Consider the following 24,426-nt stretch of genomic DNA (forward strand, 5'->3'; position numbering starts at 1 on the left):
GCTGCTATGAAGGGTGTTGCTGTATCAAGGTGGAGTTCTCCTTCTGCCCTATGGGAATTAAACAAAATGTCTTACTAAGAAAGACTAGAGGCAGAATAGAGTTGGACGCACTCACCTTGAGCAGTTGTCCTGTGAAAGGATCAGGTTTGACACTGTGGGGCACTCCCACCATATGCAATGATATGGAGTGTTTTCGAAAGACATGGGGACTTTAGTCCAAATTGAGTCCAAATGGTTGGATTCATGCTGTCATTGGCAGATGTCTATGAAATGGTAACGATTAGTGTTCCTACGCTCAGTGTTTGCATTATCCCAAAATCCAGACTACTGTAAACCCTTTCCCCCAGGCCTCTAACACATTCCTAACTGATGGATTCCTAAGGGAATGTGATGGATTCCTAAGGGAATGTGATGGATTCCTAAGGGAATGTGATGGATTCCTAAGGGATGGCGTGTCTACAACTTCACGTACCATCACTTGTTCCTGGAAACTGTGGAAAGGACTGAATATAAAGAATATTGCTCTGAAAACCTCCCTTCAGGCACCCAGAGCAAAAACAACATGTAAACGCATGATTCCACAAAGGTACCGGCACCGCGGCAGACACCGGCACCACGGCAGACACCGGCACCGCGGCAGACACCGGCACCGCGGCAGACACCGGCACCATGGCAGACACCGGCACCACGGCAGACACCGGCACCATGGCAGACACCGGCACCATGGCAGACACGGCACCACGGCAGACACCGGCACCGCGGCAGACACCGGCACCGCGGCAGACACCGGCACCACGGCAGACATGGGCACCATGGCAGACACCGGCACCGCGGCAGACACCGGCACCGCGGCAGACACCGGCACCGCGGCAGACACCGGCACCATGGCAGACACCGGCACCTCGGCAGACACCGGCACCATGGCAGACACCGGCACCACGGCAGACACCGGCACCATGGCAGACACCGGCACCTCGGCAGACACCGGCACCATGGCAGACACCGGCACCGCGGCAGACACCGGCACCATGGCAGACACCGGCACCTCGGCAGACACCGGCACCATGGCAGACACCGGCACCACGGCAGACACCAGCGGGCTGAGACTGACAGAGGAAAAATGGGGCTCTGAGGGAGTGCGTCCGGTAAGTCAGCTGAGGGGAAAGGTCAATACGTCTCCTCTTTTTGTCATAAAGAAGCCTTTTCTCTAATGTAATGTTTTATTAAAATAGCCTTTGTCCCTCTGTGTTTGGGGAAGGGTGTATAGGTGGCTGGTTGACAATGTAAGGTTTCCACAGGCTGAAACGGATGAATTACACTGGTTGTTATAGTAGTAGTACTGAGCTAATCATTACAGAGGCAGGTAACTTTTTAAATTTCCATTTACAGTGGACCAACAGAAACAGCGCTGGGTGTTAATTCTAACACGTTTGCCATTTTGCAAGAAGATGCTGATAGTGGTTTGAGAAAAAGGTTGCCAAAAGATATGAGTAAATGTGAAATGACTCAAACAAACAGTATCTTTTCAAACGCATGATATTTACAGAAAGGTCATGAACATTGTGTTTCAATATAAATCCATTGGCCCTAAAGGAGCAGCAGTATCCCAGGGCTGAGCCAGAGTGTTAGGAGCCAGTCAATGGGTGAAGGGCACATAACTTCCTGGACAACGCGGCTTTGGCCAGGTCAGCTGACAGGCTCTTGGCCATCCTATCAGTGGTCCTCTTCATACACCTGGCTGCCTCGATAGCCCTGTCCAACGTCCTGTTGATGTCCTCATCCTAACATAAAAAATAACAACAACACTTTGTCAAAAACCCAATACTCAACTTTTATTTACTTACATCAGGGAAGCGTTGGTGGTGTAAAATTAGAACAACTTACCGGAAACCCCTTCTTCCTGTAGGATTACAATTCTTACAGTGGCACCCATTGATTTGAAAGAACGGTGTCCAATGTGGCCTGCCTCACCTGGTTGGCCCTGTGCCTGCCGGCTCTGCCTCCGGCCCTGAGGGGGCTGACAGCTAGGGGAAGGATCCGCTGAAAGTACACATTGCTGGGCAGTAGGGCTGAGTCTGACTGGGTAGACCGTCTCCGATGGTGGGATACAGACTGCTGCTCCCGAGCCTTGAAACTGTTGAAACCGAAGATAGCAGAGTCTGTAAGTACTTTAGCAGATAGGACCGTTAAACCCTGGAAGCATCCGAGCTGTTCTTCGCTTTAAAATTTGCTGACTGAGATTAAGAAAAAGGTGGAGGATATGAATTTAAATAAGGCAGATAGATTATCAATCAATTACAAAAACATATGTTACCCAGCAGGTAAACTACAGGAAGACCCATAGTTGACTTGCAATAGAGGCTTGTCTAGAATGGAGAGAGGATGCCGGCCCTTAGAGTAGACATTATCCCAGTCACCAGTGGCTGCTGCAGCGGACCAAACACAGAACAGAAACAGGATCAACATCAAAACCACAACCAATCTGCAAAAACCTCACACTGAAACAGGGAGAGTAGTCATGGTAACAGCCAGTAACAACGGGGTCTTAAAGAAGTTCTGGGCTGGTTACTGGTCCTTACAAGGGAATCTGAGCCTGCTGTTCTTGTGTGAAAGCCGGAGTGCAGGTGGACTAGAGTATGAGGTCTCCATAACACAGATCTCCTCAGATGCTAGAAGAAATTGAGGAATACACAACTACATTGAGGACAATCGAAGACATCATTAGGGATAATTATGCAAGCTGAAACGTAATATAACTTCCGTAATATAACAAAGACACTTTTCCAGTGTATCTGTGTTGTACACCCATAAGCAGAAAGTCACTACCAGGAACACCAACCTGTATTGAAGTGTGTTTTGCCCTGGGGTTTCCATGGTCTATCAAAGCACGAGTATGGCTTGCTGCCCCCTCTCCTGCCACCTTGTGGTGTGCTGTGGAATGGCAGGGGGATCCCCGACCGGTCAGACTTCATGCTGTCTGCATCTAGAGAGAACCAGCATGGGCAGCATGTGAATGTACTGCAGATATGTAGAAGTAAAACAATGAACACACAATACAATACAATACAATGATTGACACACTGTATATACATAATATAATCAATATTACATCTGGCAATACTAGCTGCTAGCTATATTACATTAGGCATACACAGAACTTAACCCAGTTGATGTTACCGGTTGGTATTTGATACAGTAAAGGCACTAGTCCACCACAGTAATGTACCTTTGCTGCTGCTGAAGTCTATGTCTGAGGAAATCAGGTCTAGAATCTTGGACCTGGTGTGGGTTAGACTCTGTCTGCTCCCTGCTATGTTGAGGTGGGATGTCCTGGACCGGGGCTTGGGCCTTCTGCATCTGTAGGTCAGCTGGTCGATCCTCTGGGAGAGGTGTGGCAGCTGGACCAGGCCCTCTTCCAGGTCTCTCTTCAGCTGGGACACCTCTGACTGCAGGGCTTGGATGGCCTCGCTAGAGACATGCAGAGAGACTTTTGAGACCTTTGGACCGCTCTGAGGTATTTCCTGACAGTCTGACCTGATTTCCTACTGATTTCCTACTTTTTTAGACCAACCTGTGACATGAACAGGAGTGGGAGGGCCTGTCTCTCTGTATGGTGTCCATGTTGACGCTATGGGAGGGCCTGTCTCTCTGTATGGTGTCCATGTTGACGCTATGGGAGGGCCTGTCTCTCTGTATGGTGTCCATGTTGACGCTATGGGAGGGCCTGTCTCTCTTTATGGTGTCCATGTTGACGCTATGGGGGGGGTTTAACAGGCGATCAGGGCTGTGTTCACTGGGGGAGTCTGTGTACAATAGAGCACAGAGGTCAGTGTCTTTGCTGAAGAACATCGACAGTCACTACAACAGAAAACAGACATCCACTACTGCAGCAGAAAGACAGCCACTACAACAGCAGAAAGGCAGCAACTACAACAGTAGAAAGACAGCTACTACAACAGTAGAAAGACAGCCACTACAACAGTAGAAAGACAGCCACTACAATAGCAGAAAGACAGCCAGCCACTACAACAGCAGAATGACAGCCACTACAACAGCTGACAGTCACTACAGCAGCAGAAAGACAGCCACTACAACAGCAGAAAGACAGCCACTAAAACAGCAGAAAGACAGCCACTACAACAGCAGAAAGGCACTATGTGAATCCTCATCACTTACCAGTTGGTTCTGCAGGTATGAGCTGGGTACTGGTCAACCAGTAGTCCACTGCAGTGCCGGAAAACTGCAGCTGAGCAGGTCTCTGGTCTCCAATATCCCCAGTCTGATGGACAGGGGTCAGCAGGCTGGGTCTCTGGTCTCCAATATCCCCAGTCAGATGGACAGGGGACTGCAGGCTGGGTCTCTGGTCTCCAATATCCCCATTCAGATGGACAGGGGTCTGCAAGCTGGGTCCCTGGTCTGCAATATCCCCATTCAGATGGACAGGGGTCTTCAGGCTGGGTCTCTGGTCTCCAATATCCCCATTCAGATGGACAGGGGTCTTCAGGCTGGGTCTCTGGTCTCCAATATCCCCATTCAGATGGACAGGGATCTGCAGGCTGGGTCTTCTCTGTCCTGTGTGCTGAGGCTGATGCATGGTTGTCTGCAGGTTGGAGCAGGAACCTTCACTGTTACTCAGACTCATAGGACTGGAGTTCCCATCCGACTGAAGCCTGAAGCTGGGTAATAGAAACATAATAGTCCCACATTAAGATGTTGTCTGTTTCAGTTAGAGCAAGGTCAAAATGGCCGGTTGTTATACTGTTACACACATTAAAGTTGCGTTACACATGCACAGACCACAGACCTAAACTAATCAGTTAGTGAGTTAGTGTCTCCACAGGGCTTGGCCTTGACCAGTTAACATCTGTATGAGTGTGTTTGTGTGTTCATTTACCGTTCAGTATCACGTTTTGGTTGAGACAGTCCTGTAGCTGGACGACTCAAATCAGAGCTCCCAAACCCACTGTCTGTCTCTGGGCTCACTATACTCTGCAAAAGAAGAATCCATGTAGCTGTGCCTCTTCCATACAGCATGACAATCATCTGTGGCAGTCACTCTGGTGTTATCTACAGTAGTAGAGTTAACAAAGACACACTTCAACATGGGACAGCTAACAGAGGTCACCTGGGAGGAGTTGGGGGTCTGGTCTTTGATGCTCTGGGTGTTCACATCAGACGACGAGACCTCTACAGCCAAACACTCCAAGTCTGGGCTTGGGTTCATCAATAACAACAATATGATGTTTACTCATTGTTGGTCGGGGTTTGACCCACAAAAATATACCTTTCACAAATGGTTTGAACTGCTGTTTGGCAGTATCACTTACATTCCTAAAACTAAATCAACAAATCCAACAGACACAGTAAGAATTGCAGTGTCGAGTGAGTAGCAGTTGTTTGACCTACACATTATTCAAATGTGGTAGCTTGTACATTCTAAGGGGGGAGAAAACGAATGTGCCAGTCTTTGTACTGCACAGGCCACACACACACACACACACACCAAAACACTAACCTTTCAGGTGTCCACAGTCTGTCTGGCGAGTTCTGCCGAGCAAAATACTCTTGGCCCCTTTTCTGAGCGACCCCTTCTGACAGGAAAGAGGTATTTTCCTCTTCATCCTCATCTATGTTGGTAATGTCCAGCCTTTCAAAGGAGCTTTGTGAGAGCCTCATGAGGAAGAGGGCAACACAGAATCACAAACACTGTTCTCTGTACCAGTGGAACCTTACACCACCGCTGTATCTGGCTGAGACCTTATCCGCCAAGAGAGGTCCTGGAGCGTGCCGGCCTGATGTCAGCACACACACACACACACACACACACACACACTATCCACTTGCAAAATCCATGAACAGTCAGCGGAGGAAAATGTCAATTTCTGGTACTTTCCGTTTGCCACTGATTGATTCCATAAACAGGATATCTACTGGGGATCATATACAGGAATGAAAACAGTAAAACATGATGAGGCCTATAGAGGTGCATACTGTAGTGTAAAGTAGCGTGGGGTTAAACAATGTTGTGCGGCGTAACGTTGAGTAGTGCAGCGTAAGTGTTGAGTAGCGCTGTGTACCGTAGACTAACACTGCTGTGCCCAGTGCTGGTGAGCGGGGATTCGGCAGGTGTGACATCACCGGACACGTCTAAGCCATCATTTCCACGGACCTCAGTGGCGTCCTCCTCATCTGTCTCATAACCCCCCGTGGACACACAAGGGCCAGGGTCCTGTAACGTGAGAACCTGACCACAGAGAGGTTGATGAGGGGAGAGCTCACGCGCGCTGAGTAACTAACGTGTCCGCTTCAAAAACACGAGCCCTGTTGGAAATTGGAATCAGTCGATGTGGGTGACGGACATGGCTCCGCCAAAACAAGGACCTGTGCTGCGTTTCTTAGTATGAAGTTGCCCCCCCCCCCCCCCCCCCCCCCCGCCTCTCAAGACTATGGTGACTAAGGCAATAGCTCTAGGAATGAACACGGTATTGTTTTAATGAGGACTACTGCTGTACAGGAAAGGTTCTCATGTTGCTCACACAACACATCCAACATGCATGCAGGTCAGATGGGAGCACAGACGGTGCCATTGATCACACCTAAAGAAAGAATCCACTATAAAAAATACAAAATAAATTGGTATCTACTGTTGACGTAATTTTAACATGTTTTGCAAATCATCGATTGTATTTCGAATTTTTTTTATTTTCTTCTGTCGTGTTGCTTCTTGAAAATGCTATATTTGACATGCTTACACGCAGTGCATTAGTTCTTTGACATTACACGGCTGACAGTGAAATAACTGTGTAGTAGGCTTGGAAATACACAGTCACAGAGGTCATTAAGCAAGAACCCTGAGCGACTGAGGATGTGTTACCTTGAGGGGCAGGGCTGGTGGAGGTGAGGGGCCGGGTGGACCAGGACTGACCTCCTCACACAGTGGCTGGAGTGTGAGGGGTGAGTGGGGAGGGGAGAGCTTCTGCTCACACACGTTTCTGTCGATAAGGTCTTTAATGTCCTCCAGCTGCATCCCTATCCTGAATATCTCCCCCTCCACCTGCCTTGGTACACCAAGAAATAGTCATACGCATTACATAACTCTCAAATGATGCTGAATTCTACACACACAACACCACCCAGGCTGTCTGTCTGTTCCTACTTTTGCACAAAACTGTCTAATTCACACTGGTGCCAAACTATGCCAGGCCAAACTGTACCATTGTTGCTTGAATCGTGCTGGAAAGTCTATTTGAAAAGAGAAACTAGTTGAGTCAGCGTGGTCTGATTCAGGTTGGATTCCACAGTGAGTCAGTGTCCTACAGATAAACTGCATCAGGCAGCTGATGAGTGATTAGCATCAGGCTAGTGGTTAGAGCACTAATGGTTAGAGCATTAGTGGTTAGAGCATTAGTGGTTAGAGCATTATTGGTTAGAGCATTGGGCAAGCGGGAAAAAAATGTGAGATAAATCTCTCCCTGTGCCATTGAGCAAGGTAAGTTGCTCTGGAAATTATTTAGAATGTAAATGTATAACTCAAACTTCTCACCCACAATGAAAAACATTAGTTGACCTCTAACCTTTCAGGGTCAAACTGGCCCATGTTCCTAGCAAGGCCCATGTAGTTCTGCATCTCCAGAGCTCTGTGCTCTTCCTTTTTACTTATGTACCGCCTCTCCAGCTGGTCCTGGGCACCCATTATACTCTTAAACACCTGGACGCAGGACAGCAGCCATGGTTGGATATGGTAATATAATTACATGATAGCCTGATATTGACCAAAAAGGGAAATATTTACCATTTGTTGCTCTTCAATAGTAATTAAATTGGTAGTAAAACACGTTTTGAATTCAACCACCTGTATAAAAAATGCATAGAAATTCAGTACAATTTGCATGTATGGGTGATAACACATCATAGCTTTGATATGTTTTCCAAGTTACCTTCTGCATGAACTGACTGATAATATCCCTGAACTCACAGGTCATCCTTTCCCCTTCAGTCAGATAATGCAAGCCAGAGTGGGTAGAATTATCGGGCAGCTTAGAGTGATTTTGTTGGTTTGGCTCATCAGTAAATTGTCCTGCAAACATAACGGAAGCTGAGACAATACAGACCCATTGTAAATTGGAAGGTATTTCTAATTCATGATGATCTCATGTGATAAAGAAATGTAATATAATAAGGAATGACTAATGTTTCATTATTGGATTTCAGCTGGTTATGTAATAAGCTTGTGTTATATTCTTTTCTAAAATACTTTCTTGAATCCAGCTCTTTTGACAGGTTAGGTTGTAAGTGTAACCTATACAACTGTATATGTCATAAGACCCTATCCATCTCTAAGGAAACCGGGGGCTCTTGGCCAAGTCATTTGTAACTGAATGAGGACCTGTCACAATATCATATGTCAGAGACTGCATCTTGCCTGATGGAGTCTTGGAGAAGAGTCTAGATACAAAATGGCTTCCACCAGGACACAAAGTTTCGGGTTGGTCACCAATGTCGAACTCCTGTTTAAAGTCAGAGGGGGCTTTTGTCTGTTGAAAGAATTGGTTTAACTTTTATTTTTTAGGAAGGCTATCTAAAGTCTCTTAAGAACAGAAACAGAGAAATAGCGTAGAGAAAGAAGTGTTTAAATATTTGTTTTAAACACTAACTTTTGTTCCCAGTCTCATCTGATCAATGAGGTTCTCAGCTTCGGCATATTTAGTCAGCAACTTATCATATTCAGCCTAAAAGACAGATATTGTGTTGTGCTTAAAGGATGTATGATTAATTTGTATTGTGATGTGTGGTTTCTACTACTGGACAGGATGACCCACCTGAAGATGATGCACGAGTCCTGAGGACGGTTTAGTCTGTTTGTCCTGGTCTCTGAAGGCATAAGTTCTGTCTGGCTGAATAGAGTCTTCCATTGCTCTGTTGATCACCTCCAAAGCAGAGGACCTACCCAGCATGCTTGGTGATGACTTGGCTCTGAGGAAGGCGGGAGACTGACTGACAGGTTTCACCGAACCATAGTTATTCTTTGGGACTTTCACTCTAGGAGCCACCTTGGAGAAATCAGGGAGAGGGAAGTGGACCTGGCCCTGTCCATATTTTAATTCACTAAAAGACCTGGTTCTGATGAGAGGTACTATTTGTAGTTGGTCTTCCTCATCCTCTTCATCAATCTGATCTTTCTCATTGGTTAGGTCTGAACCACTGCTACTTTTGCTGTTTGATCTGTCACTATTTTCAGGATAGTTGATGTCACTATTGTAAGACTCATCAGCACACCCTCTGTCATTTTCTTCTGAAGCAGTTGGACTTTTTCTCCCTGTATTTTTGTCCTTCAGGTTTCTCATTGGATTTCTAAAAACACTCCTTTCTTCATCCTTATCCTGTAGGTTCTGACTCCCACTCTTGCTGCTGGGCCCCTCTGTGCTGCTGTGCTGTGGGCTTGCGCCAATATCTCTATTGGGGCTACACGTCCTGCTGCACCATGGGGCCCTGCTCCGAACTGACTCATCCACACTGCTGTCCAGAAGGGACACCTCCGGCAGGGTCTCAGCCTCGATCAGCCTGCCTGAACAGAGCAGCTCATCCTGGGAAAAGTGACGGAGAAGCAGCTGGGTGATGTCTGGGTATGGGGCTTGACCGACGGTGCTTCTGTGTGTCGAAATAGACTCTGCTGCTTTGGTAGAGTCAATCAAAGCTACTTTACTCTCACCCTTGGGAGTCAAACACGCAGGGCTCATAGTGTTGATTGCTATCTGCACAGGATCCTTTATGATATTAACCTGTTTAACCATTGCCGGAAAATCTGAACAATCATAAAGACTGCGTTGTGAATGCTCCACAGAGTTGCGGCTGTCTTTAGTTTTGGGGTTAATATACTGGCTTCCCAGTTCTCCATCATACGGAAGATCCTCCTGGTCTTCATCGGAGGTGTCTGCTGGGTTTTCACCATCCAAGATGGTTTGCTCCTGCTCAGTGTTGGGTCTCTGGGCAGACACATGCATCACGCTGCCCCTGGTCTTGAGATCCCCTTCCACCACTCTCTCACTCTGGCTACTGACACAGCTGCTCTTACCTGTTGAGTCGCCTTGGTCAGACAGGGACAGCTCTACATTCCCTACGAATGACACAGAGTAAAAACCGGTGTCAGGAAACTTCCATCAGAACAGAAGGATGTGTCACAGTGACATCATGGCTCGCTGATCTGTTCTATACAGATTAAGATATGTGCTGTATCCTGAATTGATACAAATGGGACGAAACATTTTATATTTTATTCAGTAAGTTTAAGTATAAACATTAATGATTTGAAATGACTAAAGTACAACAATGGTGTTGGTACTAGCGTAATTAATGACAGTTACTAAACATACTTTATACAAATGTGACAAGCATTTTGGACTTTCTTCTGGAATTAAGTGGTTGCTTCTGCTAAATCAAAACTTGTGTTTACAAAAAGTCAATTAGCTGTGGCAAAAGAAAGCACATAACAGTGTTTTCAAGAAGATTTGCTTAGATAATATTTTTTAAATGTGCAAGAGTGAATTTTTTTATACAGCATATTTACAGGGTATGCCTTACCACTGAGGTGGATGCTATTTTCTGAGGCAGCTGAATCTGCCTGAGAGAGTTGCACAGTGAAGGAGCCCTCCAGATCACTGAAGTGAAGGCTCTCGTCCTCACTCAGGTCCACAAAGATACTCTGCTGGATACACTTCTCCCACAACACAAATGCATGTGGAGAAAAGGCTTCTGAGTCCTCTTTCTGGTCCTCAGTTTCCCCTTCCATGTGTCCTCAGTCAGAAATATCCCTAATGTTGACCTGCTCTCTCAAAAACCACCCGTCCTTAAAAAAAGGACCTGGTTATCTGGGTCAATGCCTTGAGTCTGGTCTTCCAGTCAGGCCTGCAGATACAGAGATGGAGTAGGGAATCGAATGGACCACGGCTGTGTTTATTCCTTAGCAACACAGGCAGTGATCTGACAACAATATATCAAATGTATGCATTGTAATGGTGTGGGTGTGAGTGATCTGGGTGTTTGATGGTAGGTTTATGTTTGAACATGAGTGAGAGAATGTGTGCGTTATAATGTGAGAAGCCAAATCAGCCTTAACAAGTGTACGTCCGTATACAAATTGTGTGACAGCTCTTCAACATTACACGTTCGCTACAATTCTATAGTTCAAAAGCATGTCAGACTAAGGCATATGCAGTAAAAATTAATTAGGATAATAACTACTCTCACACAAGTGTCAAACACAGTGGTACCGAAACATACTATAATGTATAATGTCTACCTCTACCGCTAAGCAATCAGCATAGACCTTTACTTACCGAAACTCACCTGACCAGACACCCTTAGCAGTCCAACGTCAGCTTTGCCAATCTTTGGCAATTTGTTTAAAATGTGTGCATTGCTTTTAATGTGATTTTTAAGATCTGACATAGCTCACCAGTTACAGTACTGTCTGTGACACTGTTTAAAGCTCTGGGTAGGGAGATGTCTTTGACTTCATCAATTATGCACATTGTATCGCTAAACGTCTGGACTGGCACGATGGGAGGAGTTTGGTTGCTCCGGTAACTCGGAAACATCACTTGACTCACTCATATCCCTCCCCGCTGTTGACAAGCGCAGAGCTTTTGAAATATAAACAATACTGTTTTATATTTTTAGTTTGCTAGGGGCTAACTAGATACCTACAAAAGTATTGTCAGCTGGCTAACAATCAAGCCAGTACTACAACCTAATTGTATTCAGTGCAGTGCCGTTTACAGTCCTATTGACAGGCTTGCATAATTTTTTTTCAGGCATAATTTTTTTTACATTATTTTGTTTCCCAACCACCAAACTGAGATGCATATATAAATACCGTTGCTGTCAACAAAGACTCTTCCCATTTGTCTTTGTTTTAGTCTGCTGATGATAGCATCATTTTTGCTGACCCATTTGACACTTCGCACAGCAGTAGTTACAAGATAATGACATTCACGATTATCCTTTCCGTTGATATTCATTATTCAAATCTCATTGGCCCAGAAAGGAATATGTTTAGGCGTGGCTATCTTTGAATCTGCTTCTCTTATTGGCTACTGGTCTAACAACACAGAGTAGCCGTACGTTTTTTTCTTCACATATGGACGTTGCCCGAAAGTTTCTAAGTTTGTTTGTTGGCATTAGGAAAGTGCCAAATGTATACGCAATTATTGCAGTAAATATGGAGTTGTAGATTAAAACTGGACAAATTCTACCTTTAAGTCGAAGCATCGTAAAGGGAAGTAAAACCATTGTTCGAACTGGACCGCCTAAAGTAAGTGGACTTGGTGTAGCCAACCTACCCAGCTAGCGTTACCCAGCTAGCTAGCTAATTAGCTAGATGTAACAGGTTGTTCACTAGTGCCAATTCCATAGTCTAGCAAGCCCAAATAAATAAAATTATAGCAATGGTTATTAGAACTGGCCACTTTTAATTTTAATTTGATTGGCTAATATCAGTGTTAGATGATGACAAGAATACATGAATCACACGGAGTTGGTAACGCCTTCTGTACATACAATAGTACTGTAACGCTTTAGCTGTGTTCTTACAAATATATTTTATTTGCTACTGTAATGTACAAAATATATAGTACGTTATACCAGTATACCAGGGCAAATACTAATGTAAACTAACAGTTTCTAGTTACTATCAAAGTGCAATATGACAATTTACAAAAACAGTAATTCAGTCTACAATATATCATTGGATATTAATGTTGTATGTACCAGTCTCTAGCTACTATGCCACTGTAGTAGTACTCCCAAAACAGAGTACTGGGACTGGAATGTTAGCTAAGGAGGCTGGTACCCATACCAATATAAATGTTTATTTGGGAAATCATGACTTCATCTCATCTGGGCAATAAATAAGGCCACTATGTATATGTTAACGAAATGATAAAGAAAACATGAAAATGTAACTAGATATTGATATTAATTTAGCCTTTTTAGGCTATATCATTTCCATCTATATACTTTTTATTTTACCAGGCTTCTCAGATTCCCAATCCCTGCTGTGAATCATATCAGGTAAGGAGTGCTTCTCTTTCTTGATTAGTCCTGTTTGTTTCAGTGGTGATTTTCAGGCTGCATCCCTGCTCTTGTGCATTATGCTGCTTTTGGTGTTTCCACATTTGCTTGGCTATTAAGAGGCTGTAGACACAAAAAGAACATGTTGCCCTGTGAGTACATTAAGGATTAGGTCATGGTGACCGTTCATGCTGTGATGTGGGTGCCAGCGGTCACCTCCTGTGAAGCTGGCCTCTCAAAGGACTGCTTTTGTTGCCACAGCTGCACTGAATTAATGGATATTTTTTTTATCCACTGCTTCATACAGTGTAGCTTTGTCACTCTAACACATGAACGTGAACATTACACACCCATTTGGCACACAATACTGGAAAAGGCTGTGCACCCACTGGCAGACGTTGATTGCTAATTATAAACATGTGTAGTTTGCCATTTTTTTGAGAGTACGGAACAGACTACCTATGCAGAATGGGGTTAAACTTAACACACTAATATTTCACTTTCACCTGGCAGCTGAAGAACAGAGAAAAGCCGACCCCAGTTTTTATTATGAGCAATTACAAATGTAACTTCCCCAAATACAAATGTATTAATAAACTTGCCCAAACAAGCTTGCTGAAATGTCCTTCATCTCGGCATGGCAGTCAGACATTAGTCTCACCTGGTTCGATAATCAGCACTTCAGTTCTAACTCTGCTCTGTGGCATGGGTTGATGTCTTCCAGCCGGTCCCTGAATATAAGTTACCTACAAAGAGCACTCAGAAATGGACCCTCCTCTGTACTTTATGTAAGCAATACTTTAGTCCAGTCAAAAAACAGGCTTCCTTAAACCTGAACCCTGGTGAAGTCAATGATAGAAAACATTGAAGTCACTAAGTGGTCTGAGTTGCTTCATTGCAGTGTAGTTTCATCTCTGCGGCCAGGACGTAATCGCAGATTGGACATCATGACATTAGGAGGGGAGATCCAGTAAAAATATTGCCATTAGCTAGGGCCTTACTGCAAACATTTCATTGGATCTGTCACTATGAAAGATAGCGGCTCGAAGTTCCCCCATAAGTTGCAATCAAAGTGGTCTTTAGAATAGTTGCCAAACCCATACTCTATATTGACTTCTTATGTGTAAGGTCTGCATATGCCAAGATGTATCTGTACAATCATCAAGCCATAATGAAAGGGAAGGATTGGCGCTATATATTTCCATCTAATTACATGGGCTTTGTGTGCCAAAGACTTATTAACATACAGTTATTTCCCGAAGTAGTGTAAAGTAAAACATCTGATCACAGGCTGTTGCTCCAAACTCCTATCCTTCTTGGCTGTGTGATGAAAGTCTTCCTCATGTCTGCTCTGCCGCCTGTCTTGCCAGGGTTTTAATGGTGAGGGTTCAACCGAGGATGTTGGATTTCAGGTCTGACTTCCCTGCCGCTCTTTGACCTACCTCACATACTGTATCGTCATTAAACCACTTCTGTTGGATTTCAGGTCTGACTTCCCTGCTGCTCTCTGACCTACCTCACATACTGTATCGTCATTAAACCACTTCTGTTGGATTTTAGGTCGGACTGCCCTGCTGCTCTCTGACCTACCTCACATACTGTATCGTCATTAAACCACTTCTGTTGGATTTTAGGTCGGACTGCCCTGCTGCTCTCTGACCTACCTCACATACTGTATTGTCATTAAACCACTTCTGTTGGATTTCAGGTCTGACTGCCCTGCTGCTCTCTGACCTACCTCACATACTGTATCGTCATTAAACCACTTCTGTTGGATTTCAGGTCTGACTTCCCTGCCGCTCTTTGACCTACCTCACGTACTGTATCATCATTAAACCACTTCTGTTGGATTTCAGGTCTGACTTCCCTGCCGCTCTTTGACCTACCTCACATACTGTATCGTCATTAAACCACTTCTGTTGGATTTCAGGTCTGACTTCCCTGCCGCTCTTTGACCTACCTCACGTACTGTATCATCATTAAACCACTTCTGTTGGATTTCAGGTCTGACTTCCCTGCCGCTCTTTGACCTACCTCACATACTGTATCATCATTAAACCACTTCTGTTGGATTTCAGGATAATTGATGCATTGTTTTTATTAGGCTGTATCCACACTCTAGTTGTAGTTGAATATGTCTAAAATGTCTCTGGGATTAGTCTTTAAATAATCGTTGCTATTTATTTATTATTGTCTTTAATGCCGTTATAAATGCTGTATGAAATTCATAATTTAACATGTCTGCAGTGTACATTTGAATGTTTTTTATTGTCTGTCCTGTACATTATCTAGTGGTCGTCTTCTTCATTTGTTTTCTGGAATAGCTTTATTTAATACTACAACATGTGCGTACTGAAAGAGGGGCTCTTCTGTCTTGACCTTGTGCTGGAACAAGGTGGTGGTTGGTCTTGCTTTGGAGCTGCAACTTTTATCTACTACAATTGCTTATCACTGTACTTCCAAAGGGATTTCCACACTGGCTATGCAGCCAGCCACCCAAGCTACTTTCCCCGCTTTTCACTGACTAATAAAAGGTGTAATCAAAGTGTCCTAATTGACCTCGCAGTGGTGAATATAATGGTGTTCTTGGTGAAAACGCTGTTCGTGGCTTCCATTTGCCTACGCTAGCTGCATCCTCACCCTCACGGTCTAGAACGTCCTAGCGCACTCCGGCGCACTAATGATTGATTGGCAGCTTGTGTGTGGTAGCTGCCACTATACCAATCCGTGATCCCTTATCCACTCCCCTCTCACCCCCCTCTCGCTCCCTTCCCTGCTTTAGCACTCTGTTTAGTGGGTGTTACCATGGCGTCATTGCGTGGCCAAAATGAGGCTTAACTCACAGCATCTTGTGTTCTCTTCACAGAGGGCTGCTGAGGAGAGCCCGGCTGGCTCTGACACGCTAAGCCAAGTCACCTCAGGGACTGACAGGCACAAGTGTCTCAGGATATTCTGGCCATTCTTGGGGCTATGGTCCTCTGTCTTGGGTTTAGAGTGGCCGAAGGACAGTCAGGCAAGCAACGTTTTATTGAAAGAAGAGTTTCTTCTGAAGATTTATTCCTTCTGGACCGGTGGATGTTTTTCCATGTTTAGTTTTTTCATTCTCACACTTTTTTGGATTTAAAACTGGGATCGTCCCACTTGTTATGATCTTCAATGGATCCCATTGGCTCTTTGGTTAGCATTGGAGATGAGGAGCAGTCTTATCATGTCCGCTACAGGTAGGCATTAACCTGCTCGTGAACTTGTGCATTATACTGTCAATGTCCCGCCTAAACCTTCCTCAGTAGTGAAAACCCCCAAGTACGCACAACATATGAACGCCGCTGATTGTGTGTGGGATTTTACACAGTAGTCTAAGTGGCCTAGATTTTGTCTGTCTGTTGCTTGTGATGAGATTACATTTTCCATATCTTTGAGGACGGAATAGGATAGAACTCGAGCTGTAGTTTGACTTCCCATGTAAGTGGAGTTGAGACGTGATTGTGGGACTGTCCGCTGTCTGTCTGAAGGGTTCCTGTTCCCATGTCGCCTCTAGGCAGGTCAGTGACTGATAGGCGTCACCCAGCACCTGGCCCAATGTAAAGAGCACCAACAGGTGGGACCCGGGAAACGGTGACAACTGCTCTTACTCAATCAATATTTAACAAGCCTCTGAATCATTCAGGATGATTTGCTTTGTTTTTCTAGTTTCCACATTAGTCTATTGTCACCTACTTTGACATAGGTGAAGGACTGCCATTTGTAGAAGGCCTCATGACTGTATATTCATCACTGACTGGCAGCGCTTCCCTATACAACCAGCCGTTGACTGTGGGCCATTGCATTGAAGTGAAAACTGTTTCACGTCTGTTCTCAAAGCTTCATTGTTACTGTTGAATCAAGCCATAAAGGGCAACTCACTCTTTCATAAAAACTCTTTCATTCAAATGTTCTACATCCCGGGCCAACTGAATCACAGACGGGGAGACAAAGCTGTTTAATGCTGTCCAGCAGCATTTTTAATCCCAGGTGACAAGGACAGAGACAAGTAGATTACTTAATGTAATGCTGACTGTAGATGTTCCTGTTTGTCCTCAAGGTTAGCCGAGTATTAAACCATATTTAGAGGCATTCAGTAATTTGGTGGCTGGTGAATGGAAGTTTTCATGGTTTTAGTAAAAAAATAAAAAGCTTAGTGAGACATTAAAAATAGGTTTCCTCAGCCCATGTCTGGAATGTATTTAACCTTCGACTGTAACACATGAATCATCTTTAAAAGCCGGTGGAAGCCACTCTAGATGTCTTTCAGATGTACCATGTGCTGTTGTAGGAGGAGGAGGACACCCAGGTAGGGCTAGAGTGTGTTGGAATGACCGGGGTAAAGAATTCAGCACTACAGTTAAATCATTTTATTGTAATTTCAAGGTATGACAGACACTGTCTTAATGCAAATGTTTTCCATTCTCTGTAATGCTGAAAAGGTCAAATTTCTGTACAGTTAACCAAAAAAGTACCAGTCATTGTTTCCTTCAGCTCTAATCCATTCTGTCTGCAAAGTTTAATAATGCATAACTTGTTTAGGAGGGAAAATCTAACGTCAGTGTCATTTGATGGACCCTGCACTGGTTGGGCACTCGATTTATGGGAGAACTTGAAGTAGAAAACGTGTGTGATCACATCTCTTTTTCAGCGTAGCGGTGGCCATTTTTCAGTTGAACATGTTGATGGCAAGGACAATATAGAAATGGAAGCAAGGCTGCATTAATATGACTAACATGTTAATCACCCAGTCCAAGTGGATTCTCCTCTCTGTCCCCGTTTGAGGTTGAAGTGACCAGGAGTAGGCTGTGTTTAGTGGAATGAAACATCTCACCCAACTGAACACAGAAATTGCTCTATTTTCATGTGATTATAATTTTGCACCTACAGATGCTGTGTTTTAAATAGAATCATTGTGCTGGTGTGAGCATTTTTCACTGTCAAGGTTTTTAAAGCTTCTACCTGTCAGCCTTGGTTTGCCTCAATGCACAGTTGATCAAGCCAATGCGAGGAAGGCGGTCCATCATTTAATCCACATACCTATCGGATGTCCTGTTGCTGCAGGATTATGTTGTTGTGAGAAACTGAGACAAATTAAGAGCCCACATTGTAGAAATGTAATCGTCTACATCTGGCCTATTTCCTGTAATACAACTTTTTATGAATTTCGTAACGTTCTGTAGGCGTAGGTTCCCTGAGTAGTCCTCCGCAGAACAGCCCGAGATCCCTTACGCCATGCAGGGGGACAGCATGAAGAGGAAGTCAGCCTTACCATAACAAACACCCTGAAAAACCAAGGCTATTGTTCTTAGGCCATGGAAGGAAATTTCCAAACAAACTCAACATTCAGTCTGCTGTAGGATGAGGAGGTGCTAGTCCTGGGTTTACAGGCAGGGCAGAATACACTTCCATCAAACGCTTAGAACGTTTAGACTGATTTAGATGTATAGTTCCGAGTCTGTTTTTGCGGTAAGGGACTATAGCTTCAATTGGACCAGAATATTTTCTCAGGTTTGCATCCGGTGGCGAACCGGATCCAATCAGAGGAAATCTCTGTTCCCAAACTGCCGTCTAAAAGGCCTCTACCCCTGTAGGATGGAGGCATCCTGCCTGGAACTGGCCCTTGAGGGGGAGCGGCTCTGTAAGATTGGTGACTACCACGCGGGGGTGTCCTTCTTTGAGGCAGCCATCCAGGTCGGTACGGAGGACCTGCAGGTTCTGAGTGCCATCTACAGCCAGCTGGGCAATGCCTACTTCCACCTGCACGACTATGCCAAGGCACTGGAGTTTCACCACCACGACCTCACCTTGACCAGGTAGGATCACACCTACAGTACGCCTGGGGCTTGAGTGTCGAGGAACTGTCCCGGTGTAGAACCCGGCCCCCCCCCCCCCCCTGCGTGTTGTTAATGACATGTCCTCTCCCCCTGTCAGGACCGTTGGGGACCAGCTGGGAGAGGCCAAGGCCAGTGGTAACCTAGCCAACACTTTGAAGGTGTTGGGGAGGTTTGATGAGGCTGTGGTCTGCTGTCAGAGACACTTGGACATTGCCATGGACCTGTTTGACAAGGTGACATTGATGATTGGATTATGGTTATCGGGACTCGCTGCATGTTTATGCCACTGGACTTTTCCCTCTGTTTCAGTGTTGACCTGTTGCAGCTGTGTTTCTGTCTCCCTGTTAGGTGGGGCAGGCAAGGGCGCTCTATAACTTTGGGAATGTGTATCATGCCAAAGGCAAGAGCATCTGCTGGAGCGGTGCAGAGCCGGGGGAGTTCCCTGACGAGGTCATGACTGCACTTAGGAAAGCAGCAGAATACTACCAGTAAGTTAGGCTGTGTGCGCGCGGGTGTTTCCCTTTATAAAGCAGTTACTGGAGAGTACATATCATGGTACATGTAACGGTTCTGTAGTGTAATCGTGTAGAGATATATTTAAGACTGTATGTATATATATTTATGTAACTTCATGTATTCTTCAGAGCCAACTTATCCATAGTGAAGGATCTCGGAGACAGGGCTGCCCAGGGCAGAACATATGGTAACCTTGGCAACACGCAGTACCTGTTAGGAAACTTTCGGAATGCAGTAGCGTCACATGAACAGGTAATGAAATGAGTTTGTAAAATAGTAGTTTTGAATTTGGGGTTTTATTCAATCAGAATTACACTGATGTGGCATGGAAAATCCACTCTTTCCATCATATGGGTGTGTTTGAGCCCTGAATTGACCCCACTGTGAAAAAACGTCCATTTCCTCTCCTTTCCCAGCGCCTTCAGATTGCAAAGGAATTTGGTGACCGCTCAGCAGAGAGAAGGGCCTACTGCAACCTAGGGAATGCATTTATCTTCCTGGGAGAGTTTGAGGTGGCAGCTGAGCATTACAAGTGAGTGATGTGTACTCCCTGTGCCGTTGAGTCCAGATCAGATGTGCTGATACAGATACTCAACTTAATCACAGAAGAGAAAGCGATGCAGATTCTGAAACTGCTCCCTACTCCTCCCCGGGACGAAAACTATAGAGGACTGAGGGGTCGGCCTGCCAGCTGAAGACTTTAGGAGTACCTGTCCACAGTGTTCAGATAGCTAATCAAGAGTTTCAGAACAGATGGGACCCATCTTGAGCTTCAGTGTGAATGTCAGCTGGCTTTTAGTAAACACAGTTAAGACCATAGACTTTTCAGGGGACTGATTGTAGCCACTATGGTTAAAAGGGCCAGCAAACAGATTTTAACACAATGTTAAAAGGGCCAGCGTATATTAGTGAGTTTGTGTGTCTTAGATCTGTGTATGTCTGCATGGTGCCTTTTAAAGGGGCTCTGTAGAATTCATCCACAAATATTTACAAGACGGAATGTTAAACAATGACAACTTGTCTCCTCCCTTTTTCCTTTCTGAGCGAGACAGTAGTCGTCTCGCTCAGAAGGGGGGGGGGGGGTGCAATTTTGTAGAAACAAATATTTGAAAGATTATCTTAAAGCATTGACTGCAGATGTCTTCTGGTCATTTATGCTTGTGCTTATAGTACAGTACAAATCTTGCATATGGGCTGTTTTACTTAATTTCAAGGGCAAAATAGCCTTTCATTTGAATGTGTGTTTCATGACAAATGAGACTGATGTGGTTGTGCTGTGGTGGTCAGGAGGACTCTGCAGCTGGCTAGACAGCTGAAGGACCGGGCGGTGGAAGCTCAGGCCTGCTACAGCCTGGGCAACACCTACACCCTCCTGCAGGACTACGAGCGGGCCATCGACTACCACCTCAAACACCTCATCATCGCACAGGAGCTCAATGACCGGATTGGTGAGGGCCGGGCCTGCTGGAGTTTAGGGAACGCTCACACGGCCCTGGGGAACCACGACCAGGCCATGCACTTCGCTGAGAAACACCTGGAGATCTCCAAAGAGGTACCGCATCCCCTGTTCCCTGCAGTTGTTCAGTATGCAGCGGTCAACATGGCGTAGACTGGACAGTGCTGTGCAGCGCGGTCAATCCCAGTGGTGTGTGTTTCAGACTGGTGACCGCAGCGGAGAGCTGACGGCCCGTATGAACGTGTCGGACCTGCAGATGGTGCTGGGGCTGAGCTACAGCACCAACACCTCCACCTTCTCCGAGAACCCCATCAGGGACCTGGACCAGAACCTCCACGGAGCCAGGCCAAGGATGGGACGAAGACACAGCATGGAGAACCTGGAGCTCATGAAGCTCACCCCAGACAAGATCAATGTAGGTCGCTGGGTGTGATGGAAACCGAAAGGTTCTGTTAAATATTATCAGCATCGATAAACTGCTTGTTTGTTTGACACGGTGGAATCTTTTTTTTGTCTGTGAAATTATTTGAGAAAACATGGGTCTCAAAATGGATTAATGGGTAAATGTTGAGAGAATAAGCATTAGATGGAACTAAACCTGGAGTCACTCAGTGATTAGGTGTTGTCCTCTCAATATGACTCTAAGCATCTAGTTTACTACGCTACTAATGAAAGCAGGTATGATGAACTGCATCCTTAACGTGGTCATGTAGCCTTGGGAAGCCTACATAATTGACAGGTTGTTTTCGACAATATCGGTGCCAGGAACACAGAGGACACGTTTACATCCCATTCAACCCATGTTGTATTGGTCAATGTTGAGGAAACTATACATGTGACAACATAAACAAATGCACACTTTGCCAGCGCACTGCTTCATTTGTGTAGAAGAAACACATAACTGGTCTCAATATTGGCATATTCTTATGGGGGTTTATTTAAACAAGTTTCCAATTAGATTTACATTTTTTTGTTGAGATACCTGTGTTTAGTGATCGTTGTAAAGCTTCACATGTCCTCTTGTCTCTAGGGTCAAAAGTGGAGCAGTGACATCCTGACCAAGCAGTCCAAACCCTCCCTGGCTAAGACCTCCTCCAAGCTTTTCTTTGTCAACCGTCTACGAAGCAAGAAGCACAAGGCAGGAAGCTCCAGTAAAGTCCTACAGGACACCAGTAACACCCTCCAGACCACGGCCCATGGACCACAGAAGGTTTGTGGGAACCTGGATGTTTAGCACTTCGGATATGCACCTGCTGAATGTGTTTTGTGTGTGAAGGAGAGAGTGACAGCTGCTGACACCAAGTATTCATCCTGTCAGAGAGCCAGTCCAGATATGCTCGGTGACGAAGGCTTCTTTGACCTGCTGAGCCGTTTCCAAAGCAACCGGATGGATGATCAGCGCTGTTCCATACATGAGAAAACCAGATCAGTCAGCACCAGCTCATCTGACGCTCCACCCAGAGCCTTGAGGAAATGTAAAGACACACACACACACACACACTAGGGGTGGAGCCCAATATGGTATTGGGAAAGGCACAAATAACGTGGTTTTTACAAATACTTATTTCAAACAAATACTTTAAAAAAAAATTGTATTCGGGAACAAGAAAACCGTTATATCGAAAAGCAGCGTTTTCTCATGAGACCCAGTACATGCCCAGATGAGTGAGTGACGTTCAGTCTGGGGAGGGGAAAATAATAAAAGCGGTAACTGACACAGGCTGCTCCACACATCTCCATTCTCCACACAGCAACAGAGAGCGCTCGGCTGAGCGAAAAAACTTAACTGTGTCACAATTTTGTTAAATAGATTTTTGTACCTTAACTGGGTTACAAAGGCAATTTATAACTTTCAGGAAGCAGAGTTTGATCGGGATATTATTTCATTATGCTGCAATCGGGTGAACCAGCCCTAACGCAAAAAAAAAACGAATTTGAATTTTACTCGTATACAAATACAAATACTTTTCCCCCCTTAACAAATACAAATACAGATACAAATACTGGCTGCTTTGCACACCCCTAACACACACACACCAGTATACATGTTTGTGATCCCCATGAGCTCTCATTCCTCCAGCACTGTCCGAGTCGGCAGCAGTAGCTGGCCTGGGGTCTGCCTCTGGTGTCCAGGGTCGCCGGGTAGAGGACGGTGAAGGCCCAGAGGGTAGTTTGCCCGGCCTTCGGCTGAACCAGCACAGAAGCCAAGGTGTCCTCAGCCACCTAATAGCGAACGTAGACAACGCCGAGCCTGACGACAACTTCTTCGACATGCTTGTCAAGTGCCAGGTGTGTGTAGTAAACAGATTTCTCCTAGGGCCACACATTGAGCTAGGTCTCTCAGATAAAGTAACAGTTCCATTGTTCTCTCACCTATATCGCCACCCCCTACCCCTTTCAGGGTTCCCGTCTCGACGACCAGCGTTGTGCCCCTCCTCCGGCCCGAGGCCCCACTGTCCCAGACGAGGACTTCTTCAGCCTCATCATGAGGTCCCAGGCCAAACGCATGGACGAGCAGCGGGTCACCCTGCCCTCTACTGCAAGCTCCGCAGCATGGCCCGACTCCCACTAGGCCTTGCCCAGGGAGAGGGCCCTGACAGTGGGAGGAAAACCTCGAGCACTGGGCATCTCTGGAGGAAACCAGTGTATGAGCATGTGCACTTGTAAAGATGAAGACATGGCAATTATCAAACTGGGGAAAGGGCGTTTATATAGACTACATTTCACTTGGTCTTTTAAGTCTTTACCAGAGACCACAATGGTGTGGTCCCAGTTGAAAGCACTATTAGCATATAATGTTGTACCATATAGGGAACATTTTTGTACAGTGGAAACATACAAGAATTCTAAAGGAACCCGCTGAGGGTTCTAGACACTATCCAGACAACTGTTCTCCATCTTTCCTAAAGGGAAAGGTTTAATCTTGTACTCTTTCTAGACCTTAACTGGACGTATAGTACATGTATCTGCACAGATGAACATGAACTAACATTAGACCAGCATTTTTATGAATAATTCTTATTTTTGTATGATTTTATATATGACAGTTTCACTACTACCCAAGTATGTATCTTTAGATACATAAGTGATGATGGCAGATGTGTATTTATTGTACTTATTGTAAAGAAAACAATGTTTTACAAAGCTCTTCCATACTGCTGTTTTCAGCTCTACTCTTGGCTTGATGTGGTTGGTTTGATTTGCACCAGATGTTTCTGATGTAGATTGGACTGTCAGGTACAGCACTGTCTTTCGGAGTTGTTTTTTTTTGTCTGTGTTTGTTAATGGTCATGAAGGGAGGGAGGGGATTCCTCATTTAGGAGAGAAATTGTAAAATAACTGCTTTTTCAGCCTAAACCATCTGTGATACAGTTATCAATTTACCTGTAGGGGCACTGATGCTTTTTAAAAAAAATGAAATCAGAGGAATAAAGCCTCATTGATTTGGTATAGAAATCATGTACTTTGCCGTGTTGTCTTAACATACCATCAAAATGTTTGGTGTACTAATTCCAATGATTACATCTG

The 24,426-nt window shown here is 45.1% G+C and overlaps 2 protein-coding genes across 6 annotated transcripts; one reads left to right on the top strand and one right to left on the bottom strand.

The window, feature by feature from the left end:
* Positions 1–1,259: 1,259 nt before the first annotated feature.
* On the bottom strand, positions 1,260–11,960 carry LOC105021206. 2 transcript variants are annotated; one of them, XM_020042928.3, is made up of 21 exons: positions 11,873–11,960; positions 10,579–10,902; positions 8,820–10,114; positions 8,655–8,729; positions 8,423–8,534; positions 7,938–8,077; positions 7,793–7,852; positions 7,575–7,708; positions 6,875–7,058; positions 6,078–6,244; positions 5,516–5,671; positions 5,126–5,213; positions 4,895–4,989; positions 4,177–4,676; positions 3,572–3,803; positions 3,227–3,468; positions 2,840–2,983; positions 2,580–2,669; positions 2,315–2,426; positions 1,972–2,134; positions 1,260–1,781 (listed from the first exon to the last, which is right to left on the bottom strand). In XM_020042928.3, exons 2-21 carry the CDS (start codon positions 10,784–10,786, stop codon positions 1,626–1,628), a joined length of 4,353 nt encoding a protein of 1,450 aa, XP_019898487.3. In that variant the 5' UTR covers positions 10,787–10,902; positions 11,873–11,960; the 3' UTR covers positions 1,260–1,625. The 2 variants fall into 2 exon arrangements, with proteins under 2 accessions (XP_019898487.3, XP_028972492.2); XM_029116659.2 differs by lacking the exon at positions 11,873–11,960 and adding an exon at positions 11,334–11,764.
* A 150-nt stretch (positions 11,961–12,110) lies between these two features.
* On the top strand, positions 12,111–24,341 carry gpsm2 (G protein signaling modulator 2). Of its 4 annotated transcripts, none has more exons than XM_010888258.3 (14): positions 12,111–12,310; positions 13,030–13,068; positions 15,935–16,289; positions 18,684–18,905; positions 19,024–19,159; positions 19,275–19,414; positions 19,571–19,694; positions 19,859–19,974; positions 20,730–20,994; positions 21,101–21,313; positions 21,929–22,108; positions 22,175–22,373; positions 22,979–23,187; positions 23,300–24,341. In XM_010888258.3, the coding sequence occupies exons 3-14, from the start codon at positions 16,225–16,227 to the stop codon at positions 23,468–23,470; spliced, it is 2,040 nt and encodes a 679-aa protein (XP_010886560.1). In that variant the 5' UTR covers positions 12,111–12,310; positions 13,030–13,068; positions 15,935–16,224; the 3' UTR covers positions 23,471–24,341. The 4 variants fall into 4 exon arrangements, with proteins under 4 accessions (XP_010886560.1, XP_010886579.1, XP_010886588.1 ...); XM_010888277.3 differs by having other exon boundaries at positions 22,217–22,373; XM_010888286.3 differs by lacking the exon at positions 15,935–16,289.
* The last annotated feature ends 85 nt before the right edge of the window (positions 24,342–24,426 follow it).

Source organism: Esox lucius, chromosome 3, assembly GCF_011004845.1.
Source record: "Esox lucius isolate fEsoLuc1 chromosome 3, fEsoLuc1.pri, whole genome shotgun sequence".
In the NCBI taxonomy this organism is placed as follows: domain Eukaryota; kingdom Metazoa; phylum Chordata; class Actinopteri; order Esociformes; family Esocidae; genus Esox; species Esox lucius.

Bases quoted from the DNA above. Each gene is read 5' to 3' on its own strand.
- LOC105021206 (XM_020042928.3), bottom strand. From the start codon at position 10,786: ATGGAAGGGGAAACTGAGGACCAGAAAGAGGACTCAGAAGCCTTTTCT. The intron at 7,853-7,937 runs GTAACTTGGAAA...TTTTTTATACAG, and splicing joins TCAGTCAGTTCATGCAGAAG to GTGGTTGAATTCAAAACGTG. The intron at 7,709-7,792 runs GTAAATATTTCC...TCCTGCGTCCAG, and splicing joins CTATTGAAGAGCAACAAATG to GTGTTTAAGAGTATAATGGG.
- gpsm2 (XM_010888258.3), top strand. From the start codon at position 16,225: ATGGATCCCATTGGCTCTTTGGTTAGCATTGGAGATGAGGAGCAGTCT. The intron at 16,290-18,683 runs GTAGGCATTAAC...CTACCCCTGTAG, and splicing joins TCTTATCATGTCCGCTACAG to GATGGAGGCATCCTGCCTGG. The intron at 20,995-21,100 runs GTACCGCATCCC...TGTGTGTTTCAG, and splicing joins ACCTGGAGATCTCCAAAGAG to ACTGGTGACCGCAGCGGAGA.